Source organism: Chiloscyllium punctatum, chromosome 26 (genome assembly GCF_047496795.1).
Source record: "Chiloscyllium punctatum isolate Juve2018m chromosome 26, sChiPun1.3, whole genome shotgun sequence".
Classification (NCBI taxonomy): domain Eukaryota; kingdom Metazoa; phylum Chordata; class Chondrichthyes; order Orectolobiformes; family Hemiscylliidae; genus Chiloscyllium; species Chiloscyllium punctatum.
The window spans coordinates 8,164,145-8,180,437 of NC_092764.1; the positions used below are offsets into that span (position 1 = coordinate 8,164,145).

General features: G+C 42.9%; 1 protein-coding gene across 3 annotated transcripts in view; it reads left to right on the forward strand.

The window, feature by feature from the left end:
- Positions 1-14,838, forward strand: part of cdh11 (cadherin 11, type 2, OB-cadherin (osteoblast)) — a 238,661-nt gene extending 223,823 nt beyond the window's left edge. For all 3 annotated transcript variants that reach the window (XM_072595837.1, XM_072595835.1, XM_072595836.1), the window contains 2 exons: positions 4,797-5,048; positions 13,282-14,838. In XM_072595837.1, coding sequence (XP_072451938.1) covers positions 4,797-5,048; positions 13,282-13,775 — 746 coding nt within the window. In that variant the 3' untranslated portion in view covers positions 13,776-14,838. The remainder of the gene's footprint in view (positions 1-4,796; positions 5,049-13,281) is intronic.
- The last annotated feature ends 1,455 nt before the right edge of the window (positions 14,839-16,293 follow it).

Sequence of the window (16,293 nt, forward strand, 5' to 3'; positions counted from 1 at the left end):
CATCATTGTCCATGTGCTTATCCAAGGATTGTTTGAATCTCTCTAATGTGCCTGAGTTAACTACATTGGCAGGTAGAGCATTCCACGCCCTTAGCACTCACTAAGTAAGGAAACTGCCTCTGACATCTGTCTTAAATCTATCACCTCTCATGTTGTAGCTATGCCCCCTTGTACAAGTTGACGTCATCATCCTAGGAAAAAGACTTTTACTGTCCTACCTATCTAACCCTCTGATCAAAGCCCCTCTTAACTTTCTTCTTTCCAATGAGAACAGACCCAAGTCTCTCAACCTTTCCTCATAAGACTTTCCCTCCAGACCAGGAAAATTCCATGGTAAATCTCCTCTGCATCTTTCCTGTAATGGGTCGAGCAGAACTGTACACAATATTCCAAGTGCTGCCGCACTAGCGTTTTGCAGCATGACATTACGGCTCTGGAACCCAATCCCTCTACCAATAAAACCTAACACACCCTTACGCCTTCATATCAGCACTATCAACCTGGGTGGCAACTTTCAAAGATCCATGAATATGGACTCCCAGATTCCTCTGCACATCTACACTGCCAAGAATCTTTCTATTGACCCAGTATTCTGTCTTCCTGTTATTCTTCCCAAAGTGAATCACCTCTGTGCATTGAACTCCATTTGCCACCTCAGCCCAATTCTGCAGTTTATCCAAGTCTCCCTGCAACCTGTAACATTCTTCCACACTTCCCACCACTCCACCAACTTTAGTCTCACCTGAAAACTTACTAACGCATCCACCTCTGTCTGTGTCTATGTTACTTTTGAAAATGACAAACAGCAGTGGTCCTAAAACAGATCCTAAAACAACCTCCGACACTTCAGTGAAAATTGTCCCAGCCTACCCAGCCTCTCCTTATAACTTAAACCTTCAATTCCCGGCAATATCCTGATAAATTTCTTTTGAACCCTTTCCAGTTTAATAATATCCTTCCTATAACAGGAGAATAGAACTGCACACAGTACTCCAGAAGAGGTCTCACCAAGGTCCTGTACAACCTCAACATAACATAACATTTAAGAGCTCGTAAAGCTTTCAGAATTGATGCCACTGTCTTACTTTCAGAATTTTAGCATCAATTTACCAAATTGCCCAAAAACTTTGCTTTCACATTTTTCTCAAATAATTTTCAATGCATGGGTTGCAATCAAGTGATAAATCCCATTTTTAAAGAGATCTTTCATGATTTTGACATCTCCATTAACCTTTTCTGTTCCACGGAGAATATTACCAGCTCCTTAATGTGACTGAAGTCCTGATAAATCTTTTTGACAATGTCTCTAAGACGCTAATATTTATCCCTTCAGTGGAGAGACTAAGCTCAGAGGGAGAACGGTGGAAGTCTGTGCTGAGAAACTGATTTCGAAAGCCAACAAATAGTTAAAGTCAGAAATGTGCTCAGATGCCTGGGTTTAATGACCATCTCTTTGGTCATGTAAGTTTCCAGCAAATCCACAGCACAAAATTAACATGCTTAAGGTGAACAGGAATATGTGGGGTCTGTTTCACTATTAATTATTTTTGAACTCCCTGACCAGAATCAAGGGAGATTTATTTTGCATTTTAACCCCTTTGTTGTCCCTGTCCTGGGAGCATTTGATGAGGAGGGTGCTGAGGGAATCTTATTTTCAATTCAAAAGAGTTGAGGGGAATTTACTTCCAGAATTATGAGTTCAATGGGTAGAAGGAGCTTGACTCCCTATTCATTCCTGTGTTGCCCATGTCCCTGGAATGTTGATTAAAAGCGTTGTCAAGAGAATTTTTCTTTCTGTCTAAAAAATTAGAGTGAGCTTTACTTGATATTTAACCCCGTGCTGTCGCTGTCGCTGTCCCTGTCCCTGTCCCTATCCCTGGCCCAGGAGTGTTTATTGGGGATGATGTAGAGGGACTTTCCTTTCCATTGAGCTTTTAACTGTGTCATCCGAACCCTATTCCACGGTCCACCCAATGGTGTACCACCAGGTAGCATTTCACCATCTGGTTGGTGCCTGTCAGAATGGATCACCCACCCTTTTTTAGAACCTGTTGATTCCCATTCCAAATCACACTGAAGAAACTGTAAGGTGACAACAAATATTTATCACAGCCACTTTTACAAGAATCACCCTGGAGAGATTGCAAAAGGTACCCTGATTCTGGTAAAAACTTCCTGTGGAGGTGGGGGGTGGGTGGGGGGGCGGGGGGGGGGGGCGGGGTGTTCCTGTTGATAAAACCAACAGTGTTAGAAATAACACCCAAGTTAAGGAGCCCCAGGGTTACTTCACACGCGTGATACCCATTATACTTTGTATTTAGGGTAGGCTTCCCTTGTCGGCCTTTTTGTGCACAGTGGTACTTTTCCTATCTTTGGACCAGGAGGTCTGGTTTCAAGTCCCATCTGCTCCAGAAGTGTGTAATAACATCTCTGAACAAGTTGATTCAGAAAAATAGGTTAAATGAGAAAAAGAGCCAGCTTCTGTGACTTGAATAGGGTTTGCCTGAAAATCAATCAATTGGAAAACACAAGTGGTGATTAATGGATGAAAAAAAATGCCACTGATGATTCGGTGGTGGGAAAACCTGTTCAGTTGTACGTGACAGCATTTCTGGATATACAAAAAATGCTGGGCTTAGGAGGGCCCCCGTGTGATACAGTGGTAATGATCCAACCTCTGACCCAGAAGGCCTGGCTTCAAGTCTAACCTGGCCCAGACATGTGTTCTATTAGAGCGTGGTTAAGTGGAGCTGAATCCACAAAATGTTCAGCCATGATCTTATTGAATGGCGGAGCAGTCTCGAAGGACCAGATAACCTACCCCTGCTCCTAGTTGTTATGTGTAACAGGTTTCAAAATCAAAGGGGTTCCCAGTCCAGTCAGTCAAAGGTGGCATGTTTTAATACATTAGCAAACAAACTTCCTCAATAAGAGGAATCCTACTCCCTCAATGTAAGGAGTCCTGGTTGTGAAGCGGCCTCTATTTTATGGTTCCTGATGGTGTCTCCCATTATAAGAAGGGTCTTGATAGCTGTTTAACAGGAAGAATGAAGACAATTCCAAAGTTTTGAAAGAATAAATGGTGGAACTCAATGAAGTTCAAAGAACTAACTAACACCCCTGTTCTTCCAGAGTTGGTGGGATTCTATCTCTGGATCAGGTTTCTGAGTCTATATTGTTTAATTTTGTGTTGTAGTTAATTTTGAAAATCCAGGGGTATGGGCTACACTGACAATCTGGTATCTGTTCTCCATCCTGAGACACAGTTGCAGAGTATCAGAATGTGGTCATGTAGAATTACTAAATTGTGGAAGCAGGCCATTCAACCCATTGGGTACACACTGGCCCTCTAAAGTACATCCCAAACTACCCCTGTATTTCCTATGGCCAATCCACCTAACCTACACATCTTTGGGCTGAGGGAGGAAACCAGAGCACACAAAGGAAACCCACACAAACTCTGCACAGACAGTCACCCGAAGCTGGAAATGAACCTGGGTCCCTGGCGCTGTGAGGCAGCAGTGCTAACAATTGAGCCACCTTGCCACATGGGCCATTGTGACTCAAAATAATGTCCAGCTCACTTCAGGATCTTTTGAGTTTTTACGCAAAGGCAATGGAAATTCGGAATTCCTTCCGCAAGGCATAGGATGAGTTTATGTGAGGGAGGTGAAGTGGTATCAATTTAAAATCTCCAAACTTTTGTAAGAGTACCAAGGGATTACAAGGATGATGAATGGAGTTGAAGGAGAGAAGCTATGGTCTAGCTAATTCTATAATGGAACAGAATCGAGGGATTGAATGACTATTTAGGATTTTTAAACTCACTTTGTTAATGATGTTCCACTTCTTATGTATGCCCTTTTTTACTCATTCAGGTATGTAGTCATCACTGCCTGGGCCAGCATCTATTGCACATCCCTTGTTGCTTTTGAGAAGGTGGTGGTGACCTGCTTACTTGAACCACTGCAGTCCACTTGGTGTAGGTAGATCCACACTGCTGTTCAGGAGACAGTTCTAGGATTTTGACCCAACAACAGGGAAGGAAAGGACGATACAGTTCCATGTTATGATAATAAATGGCTTATGAATCTGCTGCCCTTGGCATTCTGAATGGGAGTAGTTGTGGGTTTGGAAGATGTGGTTTAAGGAGGTTTGATGAATTTCTGCAGTGCATCTTGCACTGCTGCTACTGAGCATTGGTGATTACTACAGGCAGGTGTGAATGTGGAAAATGACGGATGCGGTGCCAGTCATTTTGTCCTCAATGGTATCAAGCTTCTTAAGTGTTGTTTGGAGCTGGCCTCATCACACAAGTGGGGAATATTCCATGACGCTCCTGACATGTGCCTTGTAGATGATGGATAGGTTTTGGGGAGTCAGGAGGTGAGTTACTTGCTGTGGGATTCCTAGCCTCTGACCTGCTCTTGTAGCCCCTGTATTTATAACAAGTCATAGAGTAATACAACATGGCCCTTCGGCCCAAATTGGTCCATGCTGACCATGGTGCCACTCAGCTAACTCCAATTGCCTACATTTGGTCCATATCCCTCTAACCCCTTCCCATCCATGCAATGATCCAAATGTTTTTTGAATAATGCTATTGTACCTGCCTCAACCACTTTCTCTGGCAGCCGATTCGATATGCGCACCACTCTCTATGGTTTGTCCAATTCAGTTCCTGGTAAATGGTAAGTCCCAGGATGTTGATGGTGGGGATTCAGAGATGGTACGTTAAAGGATTTTGTCCAATATCCTCCGTTAGCTCACTCATTACTATTTCTCCCCCAAAACAGGACACACCGCTGACATCAAGGTACACCGAGGGGCAATGAGCCGGCGGAAACAGGAAGTCTACCTCTTGCCGGTGGTGATTTCAGATGGAGGGGTCCCCGTCATGAGCAGCACCAATACCCTCACCATTCGGGTCTGCAGCTGTAGTGCTGATGGGAGTGTACAGTCGTGCAATGCGGAACCCCTGACCTTGCCTGCAGGACTCAGCACTGGAGCACTGATCGCCATCCTCACCTGCATCATTATACTGCTTGGTAAGCACAGAAAGGAAGTGAAGTCAGACAGGAATAAGGTGAGACAGGAAAGCAGTGAGGGAGAGTCGAAAGAAAGGGTAAAGAGATATGTATCAACGTGGGGCACGTTAGGCTTGAACCCATGCCTTTTGGCCCGGAGGTATGGATGCTACCACCATACCACAAGAGTAGGGCAAGGACCTTGCAGATATTTCCAAATCAAGAGATGTTATTGTTCACCTCTGGAGCAGCCTGAACTTGAACCCGGGCCAAGGTTAGAGTGGTGCTGGAAAAGCACAGCAGGTCAGGCAGCATCCGAGGAGCAGAAAAATGAACGTTTTGGGCAAAAACCCTTCATCTGGAACCCGGGCCTCCTGGTCCAGAGGTAGAGGTATTGCTGCCACATCACAAGAACCCTGATGGCGGGTATTTTGTTTTCCTCACATAAAGCTGCCATCAAACCACTCGTGTTTCTAATTAAAATGGCAATTAACAAGCACTGTCCTGACATCTTTCACATGTCAGGATATCCCAAAGATACAAAATAAAGCTGCAAACATTTGAGGTGAAACCACTGTTGCTAAGTAGGACAATATGACCGATTCATAAACATGAAGTTCTTGTAAACAACAACAAGGTAATGATGTGCTTTAGTGATGTCAGTTGAGGGGTAACTATCAACTTGGGAGATTCAGTCAAACCAACTTACTCATAGTTGTACTGTTGTCAAAATCTTTAAACCAATGACAAGAGTGCAGAAGGTCTTGATTTTTAAGTCCCATCCAAAATAAGACACCCCTGAGAGCACGGGATTGGCTAATTGAGGCACAACAGTTTAAGATATGTTTATGTGACTTGTGGGCTCATTTATGGCACAGACAGAAGTGATTTGATCCATTGTATCATCTGTTGTCAACAAAGATATGGCGACACTCATCCCGTTTTCCAGCTCTTGGGCAATCACCTTGGAAGAAATGGCAATGTAAGTTAATATCTAAGTAAAGCTCAATTGTCACCAGGAAGTGAGTTCCAGACTCCCACCACAATCTGGGAGAAAAAAAAACAATTCAGCACAATACTCTTCTTAGCCCTCTACCACTTCCCTCAGATCTATGATCCCTGATTATTGATTCCTCTACTAATAGAAATGTAACTTCCTCCCATCATCATTTTACACACTTATATCAGGTTCAAACTTTGCTTCTCCAAGGACTGGGTAAGTGGAAAGTCCACAGAAAGATCAGCCATGATCTTATTGAATGGTAGAGCAGTCTGGACGGGCCAGATGGCTTCCTCCTGCTCCTACTTCTTCTGTTCTTCTGACAACCCCAGCCTATCCAATCTTTGCACAAAGCTGAGTTCCTCTAGCCCAGGCAAAGCCCTTGTAAATCTCCTCTGCACCCTTTCCCATGAGATCACATCCTTCCCACAGTGTGGTGACCAGAACTGCACACAGTACTCCAGGTGTGACCGAACCAGTGTCTTATATGTTGTATTATCACCGAACATCGGAACGGGAGTAGGCCATTCAGCCCCTCCAGGCTGCTTCATGCTTGATCTGTGGCCTAACATCATGTGCCTGCCAAATGGACTGTAATCTTCAAGAAGGCACCTCACTGCCTCCTTCTCAAGGGCAGTAAATGCTGACTGAGCCAGTGATGCCCCTGTCCTATGAGTGTATAAAGAAAAGTGCTTCCTAACACCTCTCCTGAACTGTATGGATCTAATTTGTGGACTATGCCCTCTGGTTCTAGAATCTCCAACCAGTGGAAATAGTTTATCTTTATCTCCCCTGTCTTTTTATGTTATGTTTCCCGCATAAAACACTGAAGAGATGAAAATATTTGTCCTTCAGCAAAATGCAGACTTCATGAAGGCTTGCTGGCTGAGTAATGTCTTTTTGTTTTGCATTAACATCTTCCCCTTTTGTGCTAAGTGCGTTTGCACATTTGTTGAAGGTGGTTCAGAGTTACAGAGAGCTATGGCTTTGACATTTAGTCCCTGCTCATAGATGGAGGCAATCAGTCATTTGACAATACCCATTGAGTGACCAGTTTGCATTGACACTGAACGGACAGGTATTTGAAGCATGGATTTGAGAGGCGTCACTCACTCTGCCGTGGTGTTTTTTTGTTTCAGTATTCATTTACAGGATAAGGGACTAGGTCTGCATTTATTGCCCATCCCAGAGGGCAGTTCAAAGTCAACCACACTGCTGTGGGTTTCGGGGTCACATTTAGGCCAGACCGGGTGAAGATGGCAGTTTCCTTCCCAATAGATGGGTTTTCCAACAATTCACAATGGTTTCATGGTCATCATTGGACTCTTAATTCCAAGCTTGTTTTTTTATTGAATTCAAATTCCACCATCAGCCATGGCAGGATTAAAACCGAGGTCCCAGGACATTACCTGGGACTCTGGATTAACAGTTCACTAGACCATTGCTTCTCCAGAGGGGTGCATTGCATGTTATATTATGGTGGCCACCATAAGAAAGACAAGGCCTTTTAGCACATGGGCACAGCTTTGATATACAGGAAAATTATGGCTGGTCTGATTCTGGCCTTATCTCCTCTTCCTTGCCTGTTCCCCATTGCTCATGATTCTCTTGTCTATTGAAAGGCTGCCTATCTCAATGACCCAGCCTTCTGTTCCCTGTGAAGAACATTCCACAAACTATTGACCCTCTTGAGGAGAAAAACAAAAATTCTCCTCATCTCTATCTTAAATGAGAGTTGCCTAATTTTTAAACTGTGGTCCCTGGTTCTAGAGTCAGCTGTAAGGGAAACATCCTCCCTGCATCTATCTTGTCAAGCTCGCTCAGAATCTTAAAATGTTCCAATAAAATCACATGTCCAACCTTCTGCACTCCAACAAGTGCAGCTCCAAACTGTTTAACCTGCCCTAATCTTCACTGAACTGCCACCAGTCGAAGCCTCTGCTTATTTAAGGTGACCAGTTAAATCAAAATGAACCATGAAAAGTTATAAAGGAGCGTAACCAAATAGATAACTTTTACCACGTGCCTTGGCAGGAGTGTACAAACAGATGGGGAGATCTGAGTGGTCTGGCTGAGAATCCAGAGAGTGTAAAAGATGTACTGCCTGAGTAAGAACCTAAAGAGTAATTTCTATTGGAATTTGGTTTTACTGTTAAGTTGTTGGGACTAATAGTCCTCTTTTCCCTTCTCTGAGTCTCCTTTGGTAAGATTGGATTGATGAGAACCAAGTAAGCAGGGCATCATTAATATCTGCATAATCCCATTAACGTAGTTCCAAGAGGTTGTGCCGTTCCAGCAAGTGGAAACAGACACTAATCCACTTAAGGAGATACTGGGGCAGATGACCAAATCCTTAGTCAACAAGGTAGGCTTTTATCAAGTATCTTAAAGGAGGAGAGATAGAGGTCGAGACGTTAAGGCCAGAACTTCCAAAGCTTAGGGCTTTGGCATCTCAAACCCTGACTGCTGATGTAGGGCAGTGAAAACTAGGGAGGAGAAAGAGTTTGAGATCAGTGAAGAGTGGTGACTGTGAAGGGTTGGAGAAGATTACAAAGGTAATGGGGATTTGAAAGTGAGGACGCAAATTTTCAAACTGAGGTAGACTGGGAGACAATGTAGATCAACCATGCACATGAGTGAACAGAACTGGGCTTAGGACTGGAAAGGGACACTGGAATTTTGGGTGAGCTCAAGTTTGTGAAGGAATGTAGACAAAGGAATATTATAACAGTCTAGGAGTTAGAAATGAGTGAAAGAGGGTGGATCTGGGAATACCAAGCTTTAGATTTAAATCTGTTAGCACGTAGATTTTAAAGAGCAGTGGAAATGGAATGGTACCCCATACAGAGAAAGCTAATATAACTGAGGGGGATAAAATCGCTCTGCTGGTCCGATTTGTGTTTAATCCTGGAGCAGCGGTCGGCATCTGTTCTGCTTCTAAAAGCATCTCCATTGGTCTTGGAGGAAGCTCAGGAAATTACCAATTCAACAACATGAATGAAGGAAAAGCACCTGTCATTCAGATTTTTCTGAACCAGTAACCTTCTGTGGGTAGATATTTTGCTAACCAACCTGTACAGAGATGTTATTACACACCCTGGAGCAGGTGGGACTTGAACTTGGACCTATTGGTCAGAGGTAAGGTCACTACCGCTGCACCATAACAGCCCTTTGCAGCCTCTCCAAAGGTGATGCAGATTAAATGTGCATAATGCCCTACTTTGTTTGGTGTCAGTCTACCTGGTTCAGGCCCATTTATCAAGTGGCAGCACTTGAGCTGTGAAAAAGCAGATTAAAATTTCTCCAGCCTCTATTCCTCATCAGAAATGTTTCTAGAATTCTCTGAAATCACTTTCTGATTTGACGCTTTGAAGTGCTCTTTATTTTTAAATTTTAATTTATATTCACTGTTACTTTGTGGCAGCTTGTTGTGAGTAGTTATTGCTTTCCCTTCCACTACCAATCAAATTAAAATCTTATAATTGCGGCTGTAGAATGTCACTCTGTCTCTTTCAATTTTCTTCAAGAAGCCAAATGATTTTCCGGAGCAGAATACCAAGCGAGACCAATACAACAGCCAGTCTCTCAGATTGATAACAAAAAGTAAACATTCTGAAGTGGTTAAAATGCAAACTTTCCAATCGCTGTCACAGTCTTTGATGAATTGGCAGCACTGACAAATGAATATTTGTGATGCGATGACCATTATGGAGACATGACTATCAACAGGCAAAGACTGAGGTCTCAATAATCAAGGCTACCTGACATTTAGGAAAGCGAGGGAAGCTAGGAGGGATAGCTGTATTAATTAAGGTTGGCATCACAACGCAGAAGGGTGAGGGAGGGAGAGGCAGCTTTTGTTCCGGAGATCAGGATGTAGAACCATTTTAGTCATTTAGTCAAGTAACAATAAAGACAATAAAGTGGCTTGTGGAAGTGGTTCATGGGCTCCTGAATAGCAACCACACTGTAGGATGGTGTGTACAGAAAGAAATAATGACAGGGGCTGGGGCTATGGTTGTGAGGATAGTATGATGATAAGCATGGGTAATTTAACCTACATTAATACTGAATGAATCAAATTGTCAAAAGTAACATTGATGAGAGTCCAGAGAACATTTCAATAACATGGTTCCTTGGATCATTCCAAGCATGTTCTAGAGGCACTCAGAGAACAGAGTCTATAGGATATGGTATTTTGCAATAAGATGGCAGTGATTAATAATTTCACAGCAAAGATACAAGGCAGCAGTGACCATAATATAATTGAACATTCTGACAATACAAATTCATATGAGAAAGAAAGACATTTGATTTTGGGGTTAATGAAGCAACTTAAATATAGTATCAAAGTGAAAGAAAAAAAAGTACAGAATTCTATGGTACAGATGAGTGAAAATCTTGTGGATTTCACTAACTCAGAGTGCAGTAGAGGAAGTCATAGACATATTTCTAATTAGTAAGAGGCTGAAGGTGAAATAAGCCTCCAGAGGCTGGTATTCTGAGACCAAGTCACCCTTATTTAGATGTGGAGAGTCCTTGACACTGATCCAGTTCCCTTCGTGCCAGCCCTCAGAGTGAATATGATTTTGCTGCTCGTTGGATGCTGCCTGAACTGCTATGCTCTTCCAGCAACACTACTCCAGTATTTGCTTTCCAGCATCTGCAGTCATTGTTTTTACCTCTGTTTATGTCTGTTAGCCAGGGCTCCCTGATTAGATCAGATTAACAGCCCCATCAGGGAACTCATGTTCTATGAGGTTCACCTGGCTGACCTCATTAAAATCACTACAGTGGGGTAACAGAGTGTGGGTGGGAAAGTGGAGTTGAGGCCAAGATAACATCAGCCATGGTTGTATTAATTGGCGGAGCAGGCTTGAGAGCCTGAATGGCCTCGTCCTGCTCCTAGTTCTTATGTTCTTATGGAAGTCAGAAGATTGGAGAGAATGCAATGAACGGCAAAGATGACTAAAAGATTAATGAAAAAGGAAAAGCTACAGCATGAGAAAAAGCTTATTAGAAATATAAAAGAAAGATAGCAAGTGTTTATACGAGTTTTTATAAAGGGAACGAGTCAGTGAAGTGAACGTTGGTCCTCTGGAGAGTAGAAACTGAGGAATTAACCATGGAAAATAAGCAAATTGTGAAAGAAAAAAAGAGAGAAAATAACTTTTTTTTCACATTGGCTCCGAATGCACTGCCTGGAAATGTGGTGGAAATGTGGTTCAATTGGGACATTCAAGACAGCATGAAATGATTAACAGAATAGAGAAAATATGCACTGGGGGGTGGGTGGGAAGGGCAAGGGAATGGCTCTAAATCATAATTGCTATGGGATAGCCTGCAGGAACGATGGGCTGAACATTCTGCATCATAACACATCTGTAATTCTGTGATAGGAAAATAACAGATTAATTGGACAGGATTTTGCAAGTGTCTCCACAGTAGAGAATACAAATAACATCCTGAAAATAATTGTGAACCAGAAGGTGAAAAACGTAAGGAATTTCAATCACAATCACTGTGGAATGGGACTGAGAAATTCCTGAGAGCAAAAGTCATACTAGCCCCCAGGCCTTGATGAAGGGTCCCGATCTGAAATGTCCATCTTTCTGCTCCTCAGATGCTGCTTGACCTGTTGTCCTTTGTCGGGCTCCACACTTTATTAACTCTTGACAGATTTTGTCTGAGGAACTGTTGGAAAAATCTGCAGCCGATGTTTACTAAACAGTTTCTCATTTCGCATTGCATTTAGGATCCTTAATGTTTGCAGAAACAAAAATGAAAATTGCTGGAAAAGCGGGTCTGGCAGCATCTGTGGAGAGAAAGCAGAGTTAACTGCATTCTGAGGATGGGTCACTGGACCCAAAAGCATCAACTCTCATTTCCCTCCACAGATGCTGCCAGACCTGATGACCTTTCCTGGCAAATTCTGTTTTTGCTTCTGATTTTTAAGACACCATCTGGTTAGGTTTTGGAATGTACTGTCTAGATTGACAGATTCTTTAGGCAAGTTCAAAAGAGAAATTGGCCCACCAGCTGAAGGAGAGAAAATTGTGCGGTTACGGGAAAGTGCCAGGGAGTGGGTCTAACTGGATTGTTATTCGGAACTGTGGGTGGAGACTGGATGGGCTTCTGTACCTTTTGACCGTGGAAGATTATTAGAGAGCGTGCAGGGTTGAGGTTAAAATCAGATCAGCCGTGATTTTGTTGAGTGAGGAATCAGACTCAAAGAGCCAAGTGGCCTTTGCTTGTCCCTTGTTTATCCCGTTCTCTGATCCATCACCTGAACATTGTATGGCACATTGCCAGGGCTAAGAACTCCGGTCAGCCAATAATCTTCAGATCTCCTGCACGATATTTGATCACTCGGGAATGTTGGTGATGGTGGTGGCAGCAGGTGTGGGACTGGGGACAGTCAGGGATGGCTGTTTCCATTTTATTTAGCTCCCAGATTTCATAATCTCTTTTGTTTTTACCTCTCCCAGGAGCTGAAATGATTTTGGGATCAGGTGACTGTGTTATGTTGTTTACAAAGTACGGTAACAGAGACTTGGAGAAATCTTACTGTGCAGGTGCAGACCAATCAACCCCTTTGTGTTTAAACTGGGTCTCCAAACTAGCATTATGGCCTCATACTATTCTCATGCCTTTTCCCAGTAGCACTGCACATTGTTTCAATATAAATACTCCTCGCTTACCCTCGTCAATACCTTGATTTGACCTGCATTCACCTTATTTCTAGACAGTGTATTCCATACACTAATCACTCACTGAGTGGAAACAATGAACACAATGCAGACTCACATCAGATGTAATTTATGAAAAGAAAGCCTTCCACCATTATTTTCCCCCCTCTTTGGTATATTGAGACAAAAATTTAGACTGGCTCCACCAAGACAGTCTATACAGCCTCAAACACTCATAACTGTCTTAACTCACCTGGAAAAATTAAAATACTTTTTGGTTTCAAATATAAACCTGGATTAATTGAAGTTGTCCTATTAGGGTGAACTTATGTAATGGAAAAGTTTGAAATGATAACATGGCACACAATTGCAATGTTGGGGAACCTGTGAACCCATTACTTCGACTGCTTGACTGTGTAAGTGGAAGAGTCTTCAGTTTGTTGACTGTGCACGCCCCTGGGTTTGCAACGTTGAGGACCTTTGTGAGAGATCAGCCGCTGAAGGCTCTTCTGTGAGTTAATCTTTTTCCAGACGCTAATCTGCCTGTGCTTTCTGCCTCCCTTAGTGATCGTGGTTCTGTTTGTGACATTGAGACATCAGAAGAAGGAGCCCTTGATCGTGTTTGAGGAGGAGGATGTGCGTGAGAACATTATCAGCTATGACGATGAAGGAGGAGGGGAGGAGGACACTGAAGCCTTTGATATCGCAACACTGCAGAACCCGGACGGTCTGAATGGCTTCTTGCCCAGGAAGGACATCAAGCCTGAGCTCCAGTACATGCCCAGGCAAGGCTTCTGCACGGCCCCCAACAGCGTGGACGTCGACGACTTCATCAAAGCCAGGCTGCAGGAAACTGACTGCGACCCCACCGCCCCTCCCTACGACTCCATCCAGATCTACGGTTATGAGGGGAGGGACTCAGTGGCTGGATCCCTCAGCTCTCTAGAATCGGCCACCACTGATTCTGACCTGGACTATGATTACCTCAACAGCTGGGGACCTCGGTTCAAGAGACTGGCAGAGCTGTACGGATCGAAAGAAACCTGTGAAGAATCTTAACACCTAACAGAGCAGCCTGGCCTTAAAATTCTACATCAACCTTTCGAGAGATGGAATGCTGGACTGAAACCTTGGTGGGATTGGACAGATTTACATCCTTTTTTTATTTTCATTTTTCTCCTTCCCCTTTTTTTTAATATATATATATATTATATGCTCAATTATATTGAGTGCAGGAACTGACATTAATGACATTCCTTTAACTGTTGAACGACGATATTGTTTGTCAAAGGTGGATAACTGTGAAATGGGCTCACCCAACACCAAGTCATTGCTGTTTTCCACATCCTACTGCCTCGTTCTCTCGCTCAACATCACATCCAAAACAAATTGAGAGAGAGAGAGAGAAAAGGAGAGAAGCCAAACCTGGCTGGCCTTCGTCACGATTTCCCTGCGATGGTTTCAAAACAAAAAGCTGGGACAAAGAAGTGATTTAAACTGTAAGATAAAGCTTTAAAGGAATAATGAGAAGTGAAAATCAAATCAACATTACATGTTCGGGCAATCAGTGTGGGAGGAGGAGGACCAAGATCATTTTGGCAGGTCTTTGTGACTTCCAAGACACAACACATGCCATCAGGCCGATGGACAACAAGACAGTCTGAATATTGAGCCTTAAATATTGAATTTAGTTGCTGACTACACCTTTTAAATTTGTGACAATATTCTCTGTGGTACAACTTGCAGTGATGCTGAGAGGTACAAAGGGGCGATGTACAGAACTCATCTGTCTTTGCAAGTCTGAAAGAACAAGACCTTATTCCTGTTTAAATCTTGTAAACCATTTTTTTTTTGCTTTAAGTATTGTGTTTAATATGTGTCAGGCACTGACCTGTCCCATCACAGTGAGAGATGCCTGATTTCTATGTCATTTCTATGTGTCGATTTGTACAATCTTAAAAGTTCTTATTTTAGTAAAAAAAATTACATGAAGTCTCAATAATATGACATGCAACAAAATGTTAAGGCATCACTATTCTATTTTATGGACATTGTACTGTTGCTTTATTATTGTGCTTCAGGCAGAGAAGCCGGACTTTACAATAAAAGAATTTTTCTACAAGTTGTGGTCAACTCTGCAGAGTTCTCTGTTTGTATGTTAGGCTTGAATTGAATTGAATTTATTGTCATGTGTATAGAGGCACAGTGAAAAACTTTGTCTTGCGAGCAATACAGACAGATCACAGAGTTAAGTAGCATAGATAAGTAAATAACAGGTAAACAGCAGCAAAAACAAAAACACAGGTACACAAGGTTGAGAGTTTGTGAGTCCATTCAGTATTCTAACAACAGTAGGGTAGAAATTGTTTCGAAACCGGCTGGTGCATGTGTTCAGGCTCCTGTACCTTCTCCCCGATGGTAGAGGTTGTAGAAAAACATTGCCAGGGTGGGACGGATCTTTGAGAATGCTGGTGGCCTTTCCTTGACAGTGGGGCCTGGTAGATGGATTCTAGAGATGGGAGGTTGGCTTTTGTGATTGTCCGGGCCATGTTCACCACTCTCTGTAACTGTCTCGAATCTTGAATGGAGGTTTTGAGATTGCTCTAAATTGGCAACCATCCCACCTCAGAGAATTCACAATGGGGTCTGAACGTTCAGTCAGGAGCACCTTCCTTATTGAGTCATGAGGTTGTAGGTTCAATTCCCACTCTGCTGCGATGTTTTTAAGTGCAATTTGAATAAATGTCCAAAACGCCTTTTTGGAATGATTATAAAGGATGCTTGGCATTATTTAAAGCTTTGAGTTCTGCCCAGGGTCTGAGGTCAATAGTCATTATTGTCCTGCTATTGTGACAAACTGCTTATTGCCTTTCCTACATTATGACAGTGACTACATTGCAACGTATTTTGGCTGGAACAGGTTGGAACATTGTGAAGACAATAAATTGTTGATTGAAATACCAATAGCTTTTTTTCTGACCATATATGAAAATGATATCATAGAATCCCAACAATGTGGAAACAGGCCATTTGGCCCAACAAGTCAACACTGATCCTGCAAAGAGCATCCCACCCATTCCCACCCCCTAACATATCCCTGTAATCGTGGCTAATCTACCCTAACCTGTACATTTTTGGACTGTGGGTCAAAACTGGAGCGCCTGGAAGAAACCCAGGCAGATACAGAATGTGCAAACTCCCACACTTGCCCAAGGGTGGAATTGAACCCAGGTCCCTGGTGCTGTGAGGCAGCAGTGCTAACCACTGAGGGATGAGGGGTTTCAGTTATGTCAGCACTTTGAAAATGTTGGAATGTTCTCCTTGGACATGAGAAGATTGAGATGAAATCTGATCGAGGTGTTTAAAATCATAAAAAGTCTGAACAGAGTAAATTGGGAAAATTTGTTTCCACCAGCGACATTCAAACCCATGTGTCTGAGAACATTAGTCTAGGAGTTCCCATCCAGGAACATTATCAGGAACAAGAGGGAATAGTTTTAGTATGATAGGTTAAAGCAGTCATGGAGACGGGGAGGGGGGGAAAGCTTTCTCATGCAGCTATATTGTTCTCAAGATG